The 20,595-nt window shown below is 34.9% G+C and overlaps 1 protein-coding gene across 1 annotated transcript in view; it reads right to left on the reverse strand.

The window, feature by feature from the left end:
* Nucleotides 1–20,595, reverse strand: part of LOC107731042 (cytospin-B-like) — an 82,112-nt gene that overhangs the window by 2,536 nt on the left and 58,981 nt on the right. The window contains exons 13-14 of the mRNA XM_016542019.1: nucleotides 4,326–4,442; nucleotides 3,730–3,789 (exon numbers count right to left, since the gene is read on the reverse strand). Coding sequence (XP_016397505.1) covers nucleotides 3,730–3,789; nucleotides 4,326–4,442 — 177 coding nt within the window. The remainder of the gene's footprint in view (nucleotides 1–3,729; nucleotides 3,790–4,325; nucleotides 4,443–20,595) is intronic.

The raw sequence follows: 20,595 nt of genomic DNA on the forward strand, positions 1-20,595 counted from the left end.
AAGAACCTTGTGTGTGTACCATCTCTATGAAAACAACCTCTTGGTAATGTTGACTAACTGTCTTTATATTCACATCACAATTTCCTCCTTGTGTCTACAGTATGTTGGGAGAAGTGAACTCCTGACTGTGAAATTTTCCTGTCATAGTATCTATGGGTGTGTAGGAACCTAGAGAATCATTAAACATTTACAGGTCATTTTAAAAGCCCAGAGGGTGCTGAGGCATTTGGACACGTTCTCCTGTTTTTCCAAACGCCTCTTTCTCACCACACTCGATCTTAACCATATAAAGCTTACTGTGTGAAATTTGATAAGCAAATTCTAAGGTCTCTAAATTATCAATGTTAAAAACTTGAGAAATCTCTTGTATACAATCTATTTACATGCCTTCTTACATCTGATAGATAGTTTATACGTTTTTAGCAAGTAATAGGCCTTTTAGTATATTTGTAAAAACGCTCACCTTCAGGTCGTGGTTCACATGTCTTTTTGCTGTGAAATCTTTACTGATTATTATGAAGTAAACGTAAGAATATCTTTTAAATTCGTAATTATTTTTCAAGATAAACACTTATTGGACTGAAGCAACTTATGTTTACTTGATTATAATTTTTTTTTATAAAAATCACGTTAAAATGTATGAAATATGATCCATCAGTCTTTTGAGGAACGTTTATTTGTTCTCTTTCAGTCATCATGTATTGCATTGCATTATGTTTTGCCCTCCACAATAAAAACGACAGCTTCGATCATAAAACTAAGAATTTAAATATAGATTGACAAGTGATATACTGTTATAAAGATCTCATTGATTTACACAAGTTATCAGAAATGAATATTTTTATAAACTTTTGTCTAAAGGCTCAATAAACGATTTAAAGTTTTGTGTGTGTATACTGTATATGTATGTATATATATATATATATATATATATATATACACACACACACACACTTTATTATTTTGTAAATAAATAAATAATATTAAATATTCTATGTATCTTTAAAAAATTAAAATTGTTTTCTTATTAATATAGTGTATATGTACAGTTGTGCTCAAAATTATTCATACCCTTGATAAATATGATCAAAGGAGGCTGTGAAAATTAATCTGTATCATCAATATATATCAATAAATATCCTTTAGATATTTTATTTTAAAAAATTATTAAAATCTAACCTTTCATTGGAGTATAAAAATTTTAAATGGGAGAGAAATCTCATTATGAAATAAATGTTTTTCTCTAATACACATTGGTCACAATTAATCATACCCTTTTATCCAATACTTTTTGCAACCTACTTTTGCCAAGAGAACAGCTCTGAGTCTTCACCTATAATGCCTGAAGAGTTTAGAGAACATCTGACAGGAGATCAGAGACCATTCCTTCATACATAATCTCTCCAGACCCTTCAGATTTCCAGCTGCATGTTGATGCTTCTCCTCTTCAGTTCACCACACTCATTTTCTATAGGGTTCAGCTCAGGGAACTGGGTTGGCCAGGGCAGAAGCTTGGTTTTGTTCTCAGTGACCCATTTTTGTTTTGATTTTGATGTTTGTTTGTGGATCATTGTCCTGTTGGAAGATCCAACCATGGCCCATTATAAGATTTCTAGCATGGACAGTCAGTTTTAAATTTTTTATCCATTGGTATTTTATAGAATCCATTATGCCATCTATCTGAACAAGATATCCAGGATCTCCGGCAGAAAAATAGGCCCACAACATTAAAGATCCAGCAGTATATTTCATTGTACACATGGGGTACTTTTTTTTATCCCTGTGTGCACCAAACCCATCTTGAGTGTTTGCTGCTAAAAAGCAAATTTTTTTAGTTTCATCTGACCATTGAACCCAGTCCCGTTTAAAGTTCCAGTCGTGTCTAGCAAATAAATATGCTGGAGTTTGTTTTTGGATATGAGCGTTTTCTTTTCTAGTTTTTTCTTAAAACCCTCCCAAACAACATTGTTTTTTGTTTCTGACCCCAAGACTCAACTATTTTCTGCAGTTCTCCAGCTGCTTGGAGTCTTTGGCCACTCAAACTCTCCTCCTCACCGTGCATTAGGGCGATATAGGCATACGTCCTCTTACTGTATTAGAGAAAAATATTTATATAAATCCATACACAGACATTCAGCTACAGATCCAATGCTGTAATCCTCTTTGCACATGTTTGTTGTGTGTCTGTGGTTAAGTCATGCTGAAAGGGACAAACATAAACTGCTGAGTGATGTCAAGTCAAAATATTGTGCACACTTCTGTAATGAAGTCATAAAAACACTGGTCATTCTACTGGTCATCTTCAGCGCGCGCAGCTCAAAACAGAAATGCAGAACATTAATAACTACTGTCATATATATAACGTTATAATGAGAGCACTATTGTAAAAAATTTTGTGAATTCTTAGGATTTCGCTGACGTTTAATGTTAACTATCTTTTAATCAAAACATAAAACATTATTTACCCCGTTTCTATCTGCGAGGCGTCCGTTACACATTTTCCCTGTGTTAACGTAATTATGACTGTCGAATGTCTGACTTGACTCTTGGTAATGTATTTTGCCTCGCCCCCAAAACATATGATTCGACTATCAGTCGAATATTGGCAAGATTCGAAAATTCCGATTCGACTATGAAAATCCTTAGTTGGGGACACCCATAGTATTTACGTATATTATTCAGGAAAGCCGATCATGAATGTACTTTTATTTTACTTGTGGAGACTTGCTAACTAAAATAAACAGCATTCTGAAGTTCCTTTGATTTAACTGGGTGTTCTAGATTGTTTGTTTTTCTCAACAATGGAAAATTCACACAGCCTAAACTCACAAAGGCAAGAGCCAGAGGCAGTTGATTTGGATTATGTGTGAATATAGCTCTACACATCCCACACGCCTTGACTGCTGAATTTACAGCCTGTTCCAACAGTCCATCTTTGGCTCACAGTTACAGTGCAGATGCAAATGACCTGTATTTAAATGTGCTCGGCTGTGTCAGTCACACAAAGCAGTAATTAAAGATGTGCAAATTACTCACAGTGAAAGCCAAAGCCTACTTAGGGTTTTATTTGGCTGTTTGCAGTAATCATTTGATGTAATCATGCTTGTTTGATTATTACAGTATTCATTTATCTTTAGACTTATGAGTTATTTATTACTTATTTATGAAAAATAATACAATCCAATAAAATAATCCACACAGGATTTATTAATATTCAGCCACAATCTCTGTATTAATTTATCAATTGCTACAAAAAAGCTGTCACCCCATATTGTTCAATTATTCAAAGAGTAAACAAATGAAGTTTGAACCACAAATAAAGAAAACAAAACAATTTATTATTTATTGGAATGGTTTTTGTTTTTATATCTTCTATTTTCATTTTCATTTCAGTTTGTCATTTTATTGTGTATTATTTTTTAAATATGTCTATATTATTTTAGCTTCAGTTTTATTTATTTCAAGTTAAGCTTAAGTTAAACTAAATGAAATGAGAAATGTTGCCAGCTAGCTGAAATAAATTAAGTTTTATTTAATTTGACTTAAAATTATGTTTATTTTATTTCAAGTAACAAAATGTTTTTTGTTGCTATTATTTTTTAGTTAACTGTAATAACCCTGGATCATATGGATGAACATTACTCATTTTATAATAATAAAAAATGATAAACTATTATTTATTTAATAAATAAATGAATTATGTGTGTGTGTCTGTGAACATAGACTCACCAGAGAGGGCTTGATACCAATGCTTTCGGCTGCTTGGAAAGCCAGGGTGAGATTTCGCCCCTATAGGGAGAAAACAGCGCTCTTTGAATATTATTTACAGTAGGGAAAAACAGGTGTCTAAACCCAGCTGAATTCTCTAGCGATGCTCTAGAGAGTGATGAAGCTTCCACACAAGGCCTTGTCATTCACAACACACTCAAAGAGGCTTTGTGACTAATTCAAAAGCCTAATGTACCATCTCTTCCTGTAATCACTATTATACTTATAGCTGCAATTTGTCACACAGCTCTGAAGACCGCGCCTGCTCGTGGGTATGTGTATGATTTAATAAACACATAGGGAGGGCAGAGCAGCCGTTTATTTGTTATATATGCTGTTTCTATGCCTCTCCGTGTGCCGTCTGTTTATGTATTCTGTCAACACTAATCCATGAAAGCACGTAATTCATTACATCTGGCAGGTCAGCAGAGGGGAAGCCTTGACTGTTAACACGCTATGCTTGATTGCTAAATGTGTCAGGCACTAAGATAGTCCGATGATCTACTAAGACACTTCAGTAACCAATGTAACAAATACATGTATGCGTTTGTGAGTACCTTGTCTTGGCTGATGAGCTCTTGGTAAGGGATGTGTGCAGGCAGATAGGTGTGTAACAGAGCACAGAACGCCAGGCCATCACTCCAGCTGCTGCTGAAGTTTGTCACATCTGTATTCTACAAGGAGAAAGAGAAAAGTTTAAAAACACCATGAAATCGAAATAGGTGAATAGGTGTTTTGTGCCCTTTAGTGTATGTCAGTTTGCTTTGAGGCCATCTGTATGCCTTATTCTATCTTTTTTGTGTGTGTGTGTGTAAAAGAGGCATGGTAGAGATGCACAATCAACCAGCTGCCAATTGTTTTCAGAGGATATTCATCACAAACCTGTAACAGGATACTGGCCAATCATGCTTTAATTAATGCTACACGCAAGAATTCACTTGTAAAGGGCACTGGTAATAACTGACAGAATACTCTGTATGCACATAGTGGCCACTGGAATTAATCTGGAATTTGTTGGTTTCTTTAATTTAATGTCAGGGACACTATTGTTTTAAGTTTGCGTGCAGTAAGATTTTTTGTTTGTTTTATTAGATAAAAAATACAGTAAAAACAGTAATATTGTGAAATATTATTACAGTTTAAAATAAATGTTTTCTGTTTAAATATGTTAAAATGTAAGTTATTTCTGTGATGGCAAAGCTGAATTTTCAGCATCATTACTCCAGTCTTCAGCGTCACATGATAATTCAGAAATCAATCTAATATGCTGATTTGATGCTCAAGAAACATTTCTTATTAGTAATGTTGAAAACAGTTGTGCCGTATAATATTTTAGTGGAAACTTTTGAACGGTAGTGTATAACAGTTTTCAAGAGTTAATCTGTTGCTGTATTTTGCATTAATTTATATAAACATAGAAGATGCAATTACAAAAGTACCTGATGAGTAGTGTCACACTGCACATACATTTGTGAGCACTCAGTCTCATGACGGCACTAGTCTCTGACAAATCAGTTTTCAGAGCTCATCAAAGATACTGTATGTCAATACATATCAGTGATGCAATACCAGCACAGTGAAGTCTTCTCTAAAATACTTAGTTATCATTGATTTGAATTAACATAAATGGAATCAATGATTCAGGTGATCGTTCACTGGAGCAGTTTTGAAGCTAGTGCTGAATAAAGCACTGGATATACTGTATTTCCCTCGGTTTTGAGTGCGTTTCTGGGCAGTGTGATGCTGAACTCTCATGCAGCTTACTAGTTTTAAGTGTGTCGTAATGATCTTTGACAGGAATTATTCATGTCTGTTTTCTCTGAAATGTTGATATTTCAGACTTTGGAACAGAAATGGAACACCTGTCATTCATAAAGCTCGACACATCCCCTGCTTAGTATGTATTTGTTATTAAATATTTAAGTTAAAGGGTCAATTCACCTCAAACTGACACTTCAGACATCATTTATTCACCTTCATAACATTCTAAACCTTTATGATTTTTTTTCATCTTCGAAACACAAATTAAGATTTGTTTTATATATTTTCTCATCATTTTTTGCATCCATTGAAAGTCCAGTGCAACCAAAATTTGTCCTTGTAAGGTGAACAGATTTAATTTAGGGGTTATCAAATATAAACATTGATAAATGCATATACATAGAAATGGATCATCAAATATGGTAAGTGAAAGCTCAAACATGCTTGCTTTAAGTGTGAGAACAAATGAGGTTTTGTTCTCACGTGTCACGCAAACATGTCTGAGCTTCCGAAACAAATATTTGGTTGTGTGGACTTTCAATGGATGGACAAAAATTATGAGAGAATATTAACAATATCTTCATTTGTGTTCTGAAGATGAATGGCCATATTATGGGTTTAGAATGACATGGGGAATACATTTTTTGGGTGAACTAGTCCTTAATTTAGTGTAGCTTCATTTAAAACATTTTACCATGTTTAAATTCAATCCACCAAATTTCCAACAAAATAGTGCAGAAAATATGAGAAAAGTCTGCAGATTCCATCTTGGTCTTTCAAACATCCTGACTGTTGCAGCCCTACTCACTTCTGTCTGTAAGACGGATGGCACCACATATATTTGAAGTAAAATCGCGTGTGACAAAAATCAAAAGACACAGAAGGAAGATAACTGTCATTACAGCAATGAAAACATTGAGATGGACCTCACACACTGTAGACTGTTATCTCACTGTCTTGTGTCACTTCCTTCGTGTCCCAGTGCAGTCATTCTTCTTTGTATGAGTGAATGTATGTCTGTAAAAGGTCTGAGTTTGGGAACAGGGCAAAGGGCCAGTGGCGACCCTCTTGGGCTCAGCCCTCATCAGCCCCTCCTGGGCCCTCAGAGTCCCAATACTTCAACTACATCTTTTGATTTCGAATCAGATGTTAGATTTGAAAGGAGACCCTGATAGAAGCTCCGTCCTCAGCTGGGCCACAGGGGTGACAGTTGAAGTTCATTAGCCATTTCTCTAGCAGGTCAGAAGTTCTTCAGTAAGGACGTCACCCACAGAGGGACAGTGAGAAAGGAACCATGTGAAGAATCCCACCATCTGTGTTACACGCTGACTAAGTGGACATGTCTTGACATGTATAATCAGGTGTGTTGGATGTGTCCTGCCTAAAATGTCTTTTGTGTTATGTGAAATATATAGAGAAAAATAATAACATGGTGTGACATTAAACCTACTAAATCAACTGACTAGTGGCTGTTAAGCTCAAAAAGTACAAAGCACAATGAAAATGACCTGTGTGCTATTTTAAAATTCTTTTGGAACCATAAAATAGATTTTTTGTGAGAAGTTATTCACTGCAGATCTTCCATTCTGTGATAGCACTTGTGACTCAATTCAAAACACTGAAAAGTGTATTAGCCATGAGACATGCAGGAGCCAATGATGTTTGGCATCACTGACCTGTTGAACCTTGTGCTGTGTCATGTTTCAAAGTGTACAAGCACAAATGATATTTGAGAGCAGTGGAGGGAAAAATTATAAGCAAATAATGATGGTCTGTTTCTCACAAAGTTATCGTATCATCAGAGATGCTATGTAGCAACATATGGACGACTTTTATGGTGCTTTTATATCCTTTTTGAATCCTGCCACCACCTACCTTTGTTGTACTGTATTATAAAGAAAAAAAATCTCCTTTGTGTTCAACAGAAGAAAGTATGGAATGACATGATGGTAAATAGATGATGACAGAATTTGCATTTTAAGATGAATTATCCCTTGTGAAAAAAGCTCTTAATTGTATTAAATGTTTACTTAAAATTTTTTAAGTATATTTTACTTGCAGATATTATATTAATGAAATAAAAGGCCATTAAAGAGAGTACACTTTCATGACTGTTTCTTAACTCACTTAAATACACTTTTAAAAAGTGAACTTAGTAATAATGCCAAATTAAAAGTTGTACTTTTAAGTGCAAATCATTGTTTTAATAATATTTTGTCATTCTTTAAATAAACGTGCTGACTAACATACTAAACTACACATAAAGTACTTGATTGTAATTTTAAGTGTGTTTTCAATATAGTACTGATAAATATTAAGTATCAATATTAAGTTCATATATTTAAAATGTACTAAACTCTAACATACAGGTTTTAATAGAAATGGGTTTAGAGTATATGCTTGTCAGTACATTCGCAGGACACTTTAACCATATTTCAAAGACAATAAAGTAATCATGAAATTAAAAATATAAGGATGCACTTAAGTCCAACTTCAAAATTTTAAGATCTTTAAAATTCAGCTTATTGAAATTAATATAAATGTAAACTGTAATACATTTTTATTTAGTGTCCAAAAACATTTAATTCAGTTCATACTTATATTATTTACGTAGTAAGTACTCTTTTTATATTGCTAGCATATTAAAAGCATATTTTACATATTTGGAGAATTTCATTTTTTTATGATTTTAGAAGTTAATTATTTGTTTGTTTTTTGTTTTGTTTTCAGTGACAATGTAGCATCAAACTACAGCAATCAACCTAAACGTACAGAGCTAAAGTCCTTCTTTTAGCATTCTGCTCTTCCATTGATTTTCTAAGATCTTCCTCTGACAAAAGACCTACACAATCATGTAGACTGACATTCCTCACATGCCCGTCCTGTCTCTTATAGCACAGGTGGCCCAGAGAGGGTGATTATACACTAATACACGGCCAAATGAACACTCACTAGTTTACACAATTCTACACAGGCTTCAGGAGGTGACTGCGGGTGTGTTTGTGTGTGTGGTGCAGGAATGCTGGGAGTGAGGCAGAGAAGCACGGAGTCACATCCTGGACGGACAGGGATGGGGGGTGGGTGGATAATGTCATCGGAGCAGAAAGAAAGCATGAGTGGAGGGGTATAAATGTTATAAAAACAGTAGTCTCCATCAGTACACTGCGACCCAGCTTCAAAAAGCAAACACAGCATCCAGTGACAGGAAATCACCCTTGCTCTCTTCAAAAGACCGAGGCAGAGAGTGGATGCGAGACAGAGAGAACACAAGCTGGTATTTTTCCATCACTTTAAACAATATTGGCCCACCGATGTAGCTTACATTTCAGCTTGGAACAAAGCCAGATGTATTTTCAGCTTCTGCAGTAGAAATAGAAAGCAGGCTTACTCATGTCAGCGTGTAGCGGTGAGCCTAAATTGTCTGGAAACAAAGAAAATGTAACTTCCTCTATAAAGTCGTAGACAGTGTAATTGTATGTTTATGGTTTTGAGTCATTGGTTTTAAGACTATTAACACATCTCAGCTGCTTATACGCTGAAACACAGGATTGTTACAGAGAGATTCTCTATGTATATAGACTTTCATAAGCGCTTGACACACGTTAGTAGAGCACACATTTAATTGCATGGTGGGAGACAGCAAACGCACACACATACTGTACACTGCAGCTGGATTGTCAACACACAGAAAGGGCTTTCAATGATGGGTCCACATCCTCTCCAACACTGTCAGCTGTTATCTAACAAAGCCATGACAAGCAGTGACTCCATAGCCATATGAAAGACAGGCTTTTAAAGAATAGCAGTGTACAATCTCCATGGCCATCTCTAGTACACAAAAGCACACTAAATGGTGACTAAAATGACAGACATATTACATTATAGTAGTTTATCAATTTCTGTCTAAATTTTTAAAAAAAATTTACATACCCTAAACCCATATGACTTACATTCTTCTGTGGAACACAAAAATATATGTTTTGAAGAATGTGTAGGCAGCTCAATGACCAGGGGCTGCTCAAAAAGAAAATAATTTATATATATATTGTGCACCATAGAAAAGAAAACACACTAATGAGATCACTTTAACATCTTCTAGACAGCTAAGAGGCTAAATGGATGGGGCAAATGGATATTTTTATGTCTTTATGCCTTTAGATTGTTCTTCTCCTCAATAGTTTTATAAAGGATCTCAACAACATTTCAAACAGTTCTAAGATTTGCCAAGATACCAAAGTCTTCAATGAAAAGTTTTCAGTATGAACTCAAATACAGTATTTCTCAAAAAGACCAAATTATCTGGATTATGCTATCAACCTAATGTGTGTCTGCAATTGTTTGGATTCTTTTTGTTTCTCCTAAGGAATTGTAATAGATGAGGAACCTTTAACATCCATGAAAACTTTCTATTGCAAAGGTTCTTTATAAAATTTCATAAAAATCCTTAAGATTATTAAAATGTTCTTTACACTATGAAAAATAATAGTTTAAGAAATGTCCACTGAAAGGTACTTTGGAGAACCCACAATAGATCTTCTTTGGCATCACTGAGAAAACCCTCTTTTGGAACCTTTATTTTTAAGCGCGCGTGTGCGAGTAACCTCTGAGCAATACAGTTTTCCTGAAAAGGACATCTGGGTGCTTGTTTCCAATAATATCTATCCTACAAGGACCAAGCCAGGTGTAAGTGTGGGTGTGAGACAGAGAGTGAGGGACAGACAGAGAGAACTAGAGGAAAAAGGCCCCCACTTCCCCTGTTCTCTTCCCCAATTCCTGGAGAATTGCATCACACATTTCTCCGTATCCTCAAGTCATTCTTCATCTCTGAACCAACCCATCCTGGATAGACAGAGGCCCCAGCAGTGCTGTTTTTGTTTGTCTGAGAGAATGAGAAAGTTGCGGAGAGGCGGATGAAGGGTGGCGGAGTGCAGGCCCAGCTGATTCCTCTCTTTAAAAAGACTAGCCGACCCCCTGTTTTCATTCTTCATTGTCTCCATCCTGAACAAACAGCTCTAGGGCCGTCTTTTTGTTAGCATTTTTCTAAATAAAATGCAGCTGACCTAAATACGGTACTTCAAAGAAAGTTTGAAAAAACAGTCTACAGTGGGAAAAAAAAATGATGTTGGAAAAAGGAGAATTTTTAATTATATTTGTTCTTTTCCAGTTAAAGGATTATCCACATTCAACAGGTCAAGCTTTACCGACAACATCAATTTGTAAAAATAAAATAAAATAAATAAAGCAAAACTAGCTTTTAAAATAATACACTGGGGCAAGGAATTGCACTGAAATAAACATTAATACAGAACAGTTTCAAAAGCATAGCCATAAGACTTCAAGAAAATGAAAAATATTAATATAAGGCTAGAGTGACAGAATCAGAACTAACTTTGTGCAAAATATCAAATTTTTCAAATGCTGTCATCAGGGTTCCCTGTTTTTGATCAACGAATATTTTCCAGATTATTACTACTACTGCATTTTTAAAAATCATTTTACAACAATTGCTGGGGATGATTTCCGTTTATTTGTCCACTACAGAACCTTGGTATTATAACATTTTAAACTTAGTTCCACATTCCACAACTTAGAACCACAGTTCCACAGCTTTATACTTATTTATGCAAAAAAGTATCCAAAAAAGACAATAAGCCTGAGATTTGAATGCAGCTAAATGGAGGATTTATCTAAAACAGACAAATGTACGTTCAAAGAAATTTCTACAAACTTTAGCATTTTTTTTTTTTTACATTTGTTCCAAGCCTGGACATCACCATTTTAAAATTGCCTAAAAACATGAAATGGAAATTCTGTAACTTTTGCATAATGGCTGTTATTATTACAAAGAATAAACTATTCATATATTTAAAAATATTAATGGTATCTGTCCGTTACATAAAATTGGCCAATATACAGTATTTGGGTTGATAATTTATAGCCAAATGATCATGGGACCCCATATCTTTTGTTAAACAAAAAATAAAATCATATATTTATTATTTACTCTTATAAGATTTTTTAAATCCATTTTGTTTCAGTATTTTTCATTATATTTGTTAAAGTTATATTTTCAATTTAACTTTTTACATTTTTAAAAAGAAAGGTGCCTATTTTATTTATTCCAAAGTTTAAAGCTGTCCTACAGTTTTCTGCAGTTGTACCTGTTTTATGTTTATTTATTTATATATGTATGTACTGTATTTATTTATTTTTAAACTGCACATGATGTTTGGCGCCATTTGAAGCCTGTATAGATCTGGACTTTTGAGGCGAGGATGACAATCAGAAAAAAAAGTAAATTGATATGTTATCAATAACTAGAAGAAAATAAAATTTCTAGTTATCAGTATTGGCCAAAATTTCCATATTGGTTAATCTCTTAAAGGGGTCATACGATGTTGCTAAAAAGAACATTATTTTGTGTATTAGTTGTAATGAAATATGTTTATGCGGTTTAAGGTTAAAAAAACACATTATTTTCCACATACTGTACATTATTGTTTCTCCTCTATGCTGTTAACCAGAGATTCATCCACCTTCAGCAGTAGGTCCACTAAAAGCATAATTTAGTCAATCCAGAAATCAAATGACACTCATCTTTGGACAAAATAACTAATATAAGTGCTTCAATAAAAATACATACAATAAATAGCCTCTTGAATGCTTTTCCCCATAGGACAATAGCAACCATCGACATGCCACAAATGCTGTCATTAGAGCTCCAGAAGCCAGCAACAGAAAACATGATAACTCCATCAGACACATCCTTTCATAATCAATGACTAGCATACACTTTCAAGTGCACAGTCAATCCTCAATGCACAATAGACTGGACAGAATAGAATGCTAAAAATAACAACACAAACAGAACCTTCAATTCAAAACAACACGCGGAGGTGAAACTAGTCGACAATTGTGCCTTTATAAACAGTGATTTGGGTGGATGATTCATTGGTGCTGCACACAAACATGTGTCTGTATGCTCATTAAGTTTCCATCATTCACACTAACTGTGTCCAGCACTACATTATTAAGAGTCCTCCATGATCAATTCGTTTCTCGGTGGCTGACAATTTAACGTGGCCTACGTGCAGCATAGCCTACACATGCAGTGACAAGTCCTCAGGGCCCTGAAGTGTCAGAAAAACCCTCTAGAGGCACATAACATTAGGGCTGTTCGAAAAACGTGTGTTTGTTATTTAAATTACAATTAGTACCACTGTAACCTTGGTGACAGCACGGGCCATAAGCATACAGATATGTGTCTGCGTATGCTCAGTTGTGATTCTTTTCTATGGGATATTTCATGTTGCATGTTCCTGACACATTTCTGCTCTGCAGGAACCACATGCAGATAACTATGAGTTCATAAAACTGCATATGTGATATTTTGACAAGGTTAACATGAAGCGATACACATGCACGCTTTTAAGCTCATGTTAAGCAGACTGGAGAAGCATTAATCTACACCTGCAGCTATGGGGGACTATAGGGAGAAACTCATCAAGTGGACATCCCATGTTAATTAGCATGCTGTTTGACCACAGTCCACTGACATCAGGAAAGATGACTAATTACTATAGCATGACCCAAGTCTGACATTCTTCCTCCACTTCATTCCCTATTATCAGCTTTCTTTTTCCTTAATTTTTCTATCTATCTGCACTGTAAAAAATATATAAAACAGAGATTATTGGAGTACATATTACATTAAAATACTATATCAGTTTTTTTCTGCTTTCTGCTTGTTACTTACCATCTATTTACGTATCTATGAAATAGGAATTATATTTTACATTGAAAAAGATAAAGGCTATTTTTAGAACTTATTTTAAGCACATTCTCCCCCACAATTCTTATTAGATTCAAAATAATTTATAATATAATATAATATTTAAATATTATAGACCCCTTTTCAGTTAGTAAACATTGTGAAATTTTTTTATGGGCGGAGCTTTGGTGGCTAACGCTAGCTAGCAGGTTTTGTTTGCTTGTTTTTTTTAACAATGACTGGAGAAAATTCTATTTTATCTGAATATGTAATGTCACTCACTGTCCGGGATCGTGATTGTTATTTGAAAATGTTAACTTTAACGGAAGGAACCAGTTTGGCCAACTCGTACACACTCACTCAATGGATGGACGATCTGACAGGAGTGGAGAAACCAAGCGTGTAGTAAATAGAAACTGAGGGCATATAAATATTTAGATGCCTATAACTATGTACTAACTGTGGCAATTGTAAGCAAATACAACTACTTGAACACACACCTGACACATAACATGGGCCTTCACTGTTCCCTCTCTCTGGACGTTAGTTAACTTGTTCCCCAAATTCTGATTAGGTGGGCATGCATGAGAAATCTTTAGACTTGTAACCAAACCATAATCCATACCAACAAAAGACAATAGTTTATTTAACCTTAACTGATAAAAAGTGTGCACTGCAAACGCGAGCATTTTTGATGACCGTTTCTGTCCAGTCTGCTCGTTTTATTGCCTTTAACCACAGCTGTCGTCGTTTTTTGTCTGGCAATGGCAGCAGGTATGTGATAAAATTTCAAATTAGAGCCTGTACTCCATTGATTCCGACACTATGCAACACAACAAGATGACATTTTAAGCTCCTTATGTAGCCGACTCTGTGCTGGTTTGTATTGGCCGCCTCCAGTTATTCCTTTGTTTTGCCTCCAGCTAATGCTGTGATGTAATTGTGACGTTGGCACTAAAAGGGCCTATACATACCACATAAATATTATATAATATTACTACTACTAGTAGTAGTAGTAATAATAATAACATACACTGTAAAAAAATGTACTGGTAATTTTCTGCCTGTACATTATCCATTAATTTTACAGAGATTTGCATTAACTCTAATGCACAACGCAATGCAGTGCATAATTCATAATACAGGTAAAAACCTGTAAAAAATCAATATGGAAAATGCCTTTATATGAATACAGTACAATGCACTCTATTTGTACAGATTTTTAGAGCATATAATATAATCTAATATTACAATATTACAGAATTTACAACATAAATATATATATATAATATTTTTTAAATGAGAGTAATGAGAAAAGAATATGTGCCTAATTTTCATGAAAATAAAACAGAATGTAAAAACTGTATCTATCGTCTGTCCTTTCATATGAGAGTTGGGGTCAGACATGGGCCATACAGACTCCAAACAAGACAAATGAGAACAATAAAGCTGCTAGTTTCCTGACACCTCATTTGAACTGTGCAGGACAAGAGGGCTGTACGTGTTTGAATGTGTGTGACATTCGATAGTCTTAGCTCTGAACTGATAATGCCTCTTTTAATGAGGCTTATCCCTAAGCAAATGGGAGTCAAACTAAATGAATGTTTTCTCAACCTTCACACACTATCAGTGAGTTTAGAAACCAAGCGTGTAGTAAATAGAAACTGAGGGCATATAAATATTTAGATGCCTATAACTATGTACTAACTGTGGCAATTGTAAGCAAATACAACTACTTGAACACACACCTGACACATAACATGGGCCTTCACTGTTCCCTCTCTCTGGACGTTAGTTAACTTGTTCCCCAAATTCTGATTAGGTGGGCATGCATGAGAAATCTTTAGACTTGTAACCAAACCATAATCCATACCAACAAAAGACAATAGTTTATTTAACCTTAACTGATAAAAAGTGTGCACTGCAAACGCGAGCATTTTTGATGACCGTTTCTGTCCAGTCTGCTCGTTTTATTGCCTTTAACCACAGCTGTCGTCGTTTTTTGTCTGGCAATGGCAGCAGGTATGTGATAAAATTTCAAATTAGAGCCTGTACTCCATTGATTCCGACACTATGCAACACAACAAGATGACATTTTAAGCTCCTTATGTAGCCGACTCTGTGCTGGTTTGTATTGGCCGCCTCCAGTTATTCCTTTGTTTTGCCTCCAGCTAATGCTGTGATGTAATTGTGACGTTGGCACTAAAAGGGCCTATACATACCACATAAATATTATATAATATTACTACTACTAGTAGTAGTAGTAATAATAATAACATACACTGTAAAAAAATTTACTGGTAATTTTCTGCCTGTACATTATCCATTAATTTTACAGAGATTTGCATTAACTCTAATGCACAACGCAATGCAGTGCATAATTCATAATACAGGTAAAAACCTGTAAAAAATCAATATGGAAAATGCCTTTATATGAATACAGTACAATGCACTCTATTTGTACAGATTTTTAGAGCATATAATATAATCTAATATTACAATATTACAGAATTTACAACATAAATATATATATATAATATTTTTTAAATGAGAGTAATGAGAAAAGAATATGTGCCTAATTTTCATGAAAATAAAACAGAATGTAAAAACTGTATCTATCGTCTGTCCTTTCATATGAGAGTTGGGGTCAGACATGGGCCATACAGACTCCAAACAAGACAAATGAGAACAATAAAGCTGCTAGTTTCCTGACACCTCATTTGAACTGTGCAGGACAAGAGGGCTGTACGTGTTTGAATGTGTGTGACATTCGATAGTCTTAGCTCTGAACTGATAATGCCTCTTTTAATGAGGCTTATCCCTAAGCAAATGGGAGTCAAACTAAATGAATGTTTTCTCAACCTTCACACACTATCAGTGAGTTTTGCAGTTGCTCTCTTCATTACATTAACATGATCCACCCAGCTGCCAAATAGCCAACACAGTGATTAGACCAATACATTATTATTAACATTCATTTGTGGGAAATAGGTTGTGGAGGGAGGCTATGAATGATTGTGATGTGACTGGATGGGGAGGAGTGAAATTTAAACAAGCTTTGAGGAAGGGCGTGTGTGTGTGTGTGTGTGTGTGTGTGTGTGTGTGTGTGTGTTGATAATAATAAGAAATGTTTCTTGAGCACTAATTCAGCATATTTCAGTGATTTCTGAAGGACCATGTGACACTGAAGACTGGAGTAATGACTGTTGAAAATTTAGCTTTGCCATCAAAGGAATAAATTACATTTGAAAATATATTAAAATAGAGGGCAGTTCTTTAAATTGTAATAATATTCCACAATATTACTGTTATTGATCAAATAAATGTAGCCTTGGTGGGCAAAAGAGACTTCTTTCAAACACATTTTAAAAAATCTTACTTTGAATTGTAGTGCATATATTTCTTTATTTTGGATTTGCCAGTAAACATGACCTTTTCTTTGACAGGTTTTATGAGATTTAACAAAATGAGAATGTTAGTTTCATTTCAGTAGAGGGTGGTTAGTGTAAAAAGTCCACTGTTGGTCACTTAAATTAATGTGCCAGTCATGTTAAATTTAACTGCTTAACACACCCAACACCCAGCTTAACATCTGGGCCTGGCACAAACAAATAATCTGACTCCATGTCAGGATTTAGGCAATCCCCATTGAGCACACAGAAAGAAAAAAAGACATCATATAATAGCCAGAAGTCTAGTTAATGTTGAACTTCAATGTTGAAAATTGAAATCCACAACTATTAGTTTAAGCCTATTATTGCATTCTGGCCTCAGAGCACTGATTATTTTACCCTCCAGACAGCTGAGAGGTTAGAATATAATTGAAACTTCTGAATAGAATCTCTGCAAGCCAATGGGCAAAAGATGAACAAGCACTGTTCTGAGTCTGACTAGAGTTTCTCCATCTTTAACAAAGCTGGGCGTGTGTGTGTGTGTGTGTGTGTGTGTGTGTGTGACTGTTCGCAGGTGACAACGCTGTACATCTTAGCGTGTTAGTGGGTAATTAGTTGCTCTCTCGCTCTCACAGCTGATGTCTCTTATGACATAGTGGACCAGTAGCCCTCCTTGACCTTTTCCTCAGCCCATATTAAGCTCAATTTGAAGCATGTGTTCTTGAACTAACCTTTTCCCAGGTCTGCAATGTGAGAAGAGGCCTGTGGCCATTGCTGTTCTCATCAACACAATCTCCTACCCTCTTCTCTGCACTGGACAATATGAAAATGGATAAATGCATGGTTGTCCAGTGACCAGTGAATGAGAAAAATCTTGAACTCAGATGGTATTACTCAGAAATAAGGAATAATTTATATATATTCTGCATAAAGAAAATAATGTGTTTAGCATTATTATATGTAATAATTCTTTTAGTATTTCCCTCCAAATGCACCATAATGCATTCAGATATTTCACCATTCTTTTGTAAAATTCTCATCAGTTTTCAAAAAAAATACTATATATATATTAAACATGACCTTTTCTTTGACAGGTTTTATGAGATTTAACAAAATGAGAATGTTAGTTTCATTTCAGTAGAGGGTGGTTAGTGTAAAAAGTCCACTGTTGGTCACTTAAATTAATGTGCCAGTCATGTTAAATTTAACTGCTTAACACACCCAACACCCAGCTTAACATCTGGGCCTGGCACAAACAAATAATCTGACTCCATGTCAGGATTTAGGCAATCCCCATTGAGCACACAGAAAGAAAAAAAGACATCATATAATAGCCAGAAGTCTAATTAATGTTGAACTTCAATGTTGAAAATTGAAATCCATAACTATTAGTTTAAGCCTATTATTGCATTCTGGCCTCAGAGCACTGATTATTTTACCCTCCAGACAGCTGAGAGGTTAGAATATAATTGAAACTTCTGAATAGAATCTCTGCAAGCCAATGGGCAAAAGATGAACAAGCACTGTTCTGAGTCTGACTAGAGTTTCTCCATCTTTAACAAAGCTTTGCTAATGCTATTCAACAGCCAGTACAGGTCACCGGAGAGCAGTCGGTCAGTATCTGGTGCTTAAAACACCAATGCAAACCAAGTGAACAGGTCTCTGTTGTCCAGTATTTAGCAAAAGATGATGAAAGCGGGAGGTAGAGAGAAAACATGAATGCCCCTTTCTTCGTTTTGTTTACCAGCTGAGGCTAATATAGATGGTAAGCGTGTTAGCGCTAATCTTCCTCTCACACATGACAATGGTGGAGCCCTGGGTCTGGTCCCCTGAGGGTTTCATGGGCCTCATTCAGGCTATTAGAGCAGTGAGTGAACCAGCAGAAATATTATTTGCTCACATACAATCGCACATGCCCAATTACTCATTATTTGCTTCTGGGAACATAAACACTGACTGATACAGCCCATGTGGCACAAAAAACTATTTGACTTATAGGTCATTGAGTGTTGGGTAGAGTACATATGAAATATACTGTGGTACTGATTAGAAATGACATGACTAAAATCTTTTCATTTAACTCTTATTTAGTGTCGCAAGACTTATCTCATATTATTTGGGCAAAAAAAAAAGAAAGAAAGAAAGGCTTAAAATGTTTAATGTGAAAATACTGAAACCACAAGATGCCCTCTGATAGATGATCTGTAACCAGCTCAGCTTATATAATAACATTCCCATTTGTGAGGGCAATTTGTGAACCAAGATTTTCCAATGTAGTGTTCCCACAATGTTTGTTGTAATTGGTCTTGGCAAAGCAATGCAGACTTATCGGTTGTACATAGAAGTTATTTATTTGGATTGCACAGCTAGAAGCCCCAAGAAATAGTTTACTTCTTAAAATGACGTCTTGGATAAATATACTTTGTTTTGTAACTATATTAAAGCTTTACAGGGCTGTATGACGGTATATTTCGTTACCACGGTATAACGTTACAGATTTTGCTATATCTTTTATTTCGTGGTATGCAAATATATCTTCGTAGTACTACTTAAAAGTTGACCTAATGTGATAAAGAAACTTGCATGAATGTGAACATAAAGATTGGGACATGCTTGATGTTAAATAGAGTTATTAAGCACAATATGCACTGAAGAACTTGTCCCGAAGCACGCATACAGAGAGCGTCTCAGACAGCATGCGATCAAGAATTCGGGACGCGCATGATGTTTAATAAATTTATTAAGTGCAATAAGCAGTGTAAAAGCACTCAATGCGGCACTTATGCGCTGACTGTCACCTGAAGTGTGCACACAGACAGCGTCTCTCTCAGACAGCATGCAATCACGAATTCAGATCTTTTACAAGTCTTATAGTGCTTAAATGGTCAAATACACACAATTATGTCAAAATGCCTGTCTTGTGGAGTATTCACGTAAACACAGTCGGTTATGTTTTTAAATAAACATAAACTGTTGAGTGAAAACCGGTTGTGTTTCAGCATATTGGATCCGCGCAGTAGGTCTTAAAGGGACAGCAGCCTAATTAACCTGCCGCTGTCTGTGGCATTAATGTTAATCAAACAACAAAAGAGAAAATCACTCACTGCTCTTGACTGAATCACTTTTGTATCTTTAATTAGAATCAATTCATATATCATTCATACAGTGTTTTAGTTATACACTTCAGTTTCTGTAGTATTTCTTGCTACATGACCTACTGTAGCAGAAAACTTTATACTTTTGTTCTATTGTGTTTGAAATTCGCTTCTTTGTTCCTATTTTTAATAACAAAAAAAAATAAAAATAGCTATATCGAGATATGTATCGTTATCATGAAATAAAATTTCTCATACCGTGAAATAAGATTTTGGCCATATCGGCCAACCCTAAAGCTTTATAACTTATTTTTATAATATTTTTATCTAAAATTTGTCAGGATATTAATGTTTATATACAACATAGTTATCACTGATCAGAAATACAGTAAAATTACTAATATTGTGAAATCTTATTACAATTTGAAATAGCTGTTTTCTATTTTAATATATTTTAAAACGTAATTTATTCCTGTGTTGGCAAAGCTGAATTTTCAGCATCATTACTCCAGTCTTTAGTCTCATATGATCCTTCACAAATCATTCTAATATGAAGATATTGATGCTCAAGATTTCCTATTATTACTACTGTTGAAAACAGTTGTACTGCTTAATATTTAAACTGTGATACATTTTGTTTTTGATGAATAGAAAGCTCAAAAGGACAGATATAAAATGAGCTTTTAATTTTTAATTATGGCTGGTGACAAAGAATTCAAATTGGCAAAAATAAATATTTGACTCTACATAAGGAAAGAGATTTATGATCACGCAACACAGTACCATCTGTAATTATTTCTCATCAAAA

Source organism: Sinocyclocheilus rhinocerous, unplaced genomic scaffold (assembly GCF_001515625.1).
Source record: "Sinocyclocheilus rhinocerous isolate Xijiao unplaced genomic scaffold, SAMN03320098_v1.1 scaffold157, whole genome shotgun sequence".
Classification (NCBI taxonomy): domain Eukaryota; kingdom Metazoa; phylum Chordata; class Actinopteri; order Cypriniformes; family Cyprinidae; genus Sinocyclocheilus; species Sinocyclocheilus rhinocerous.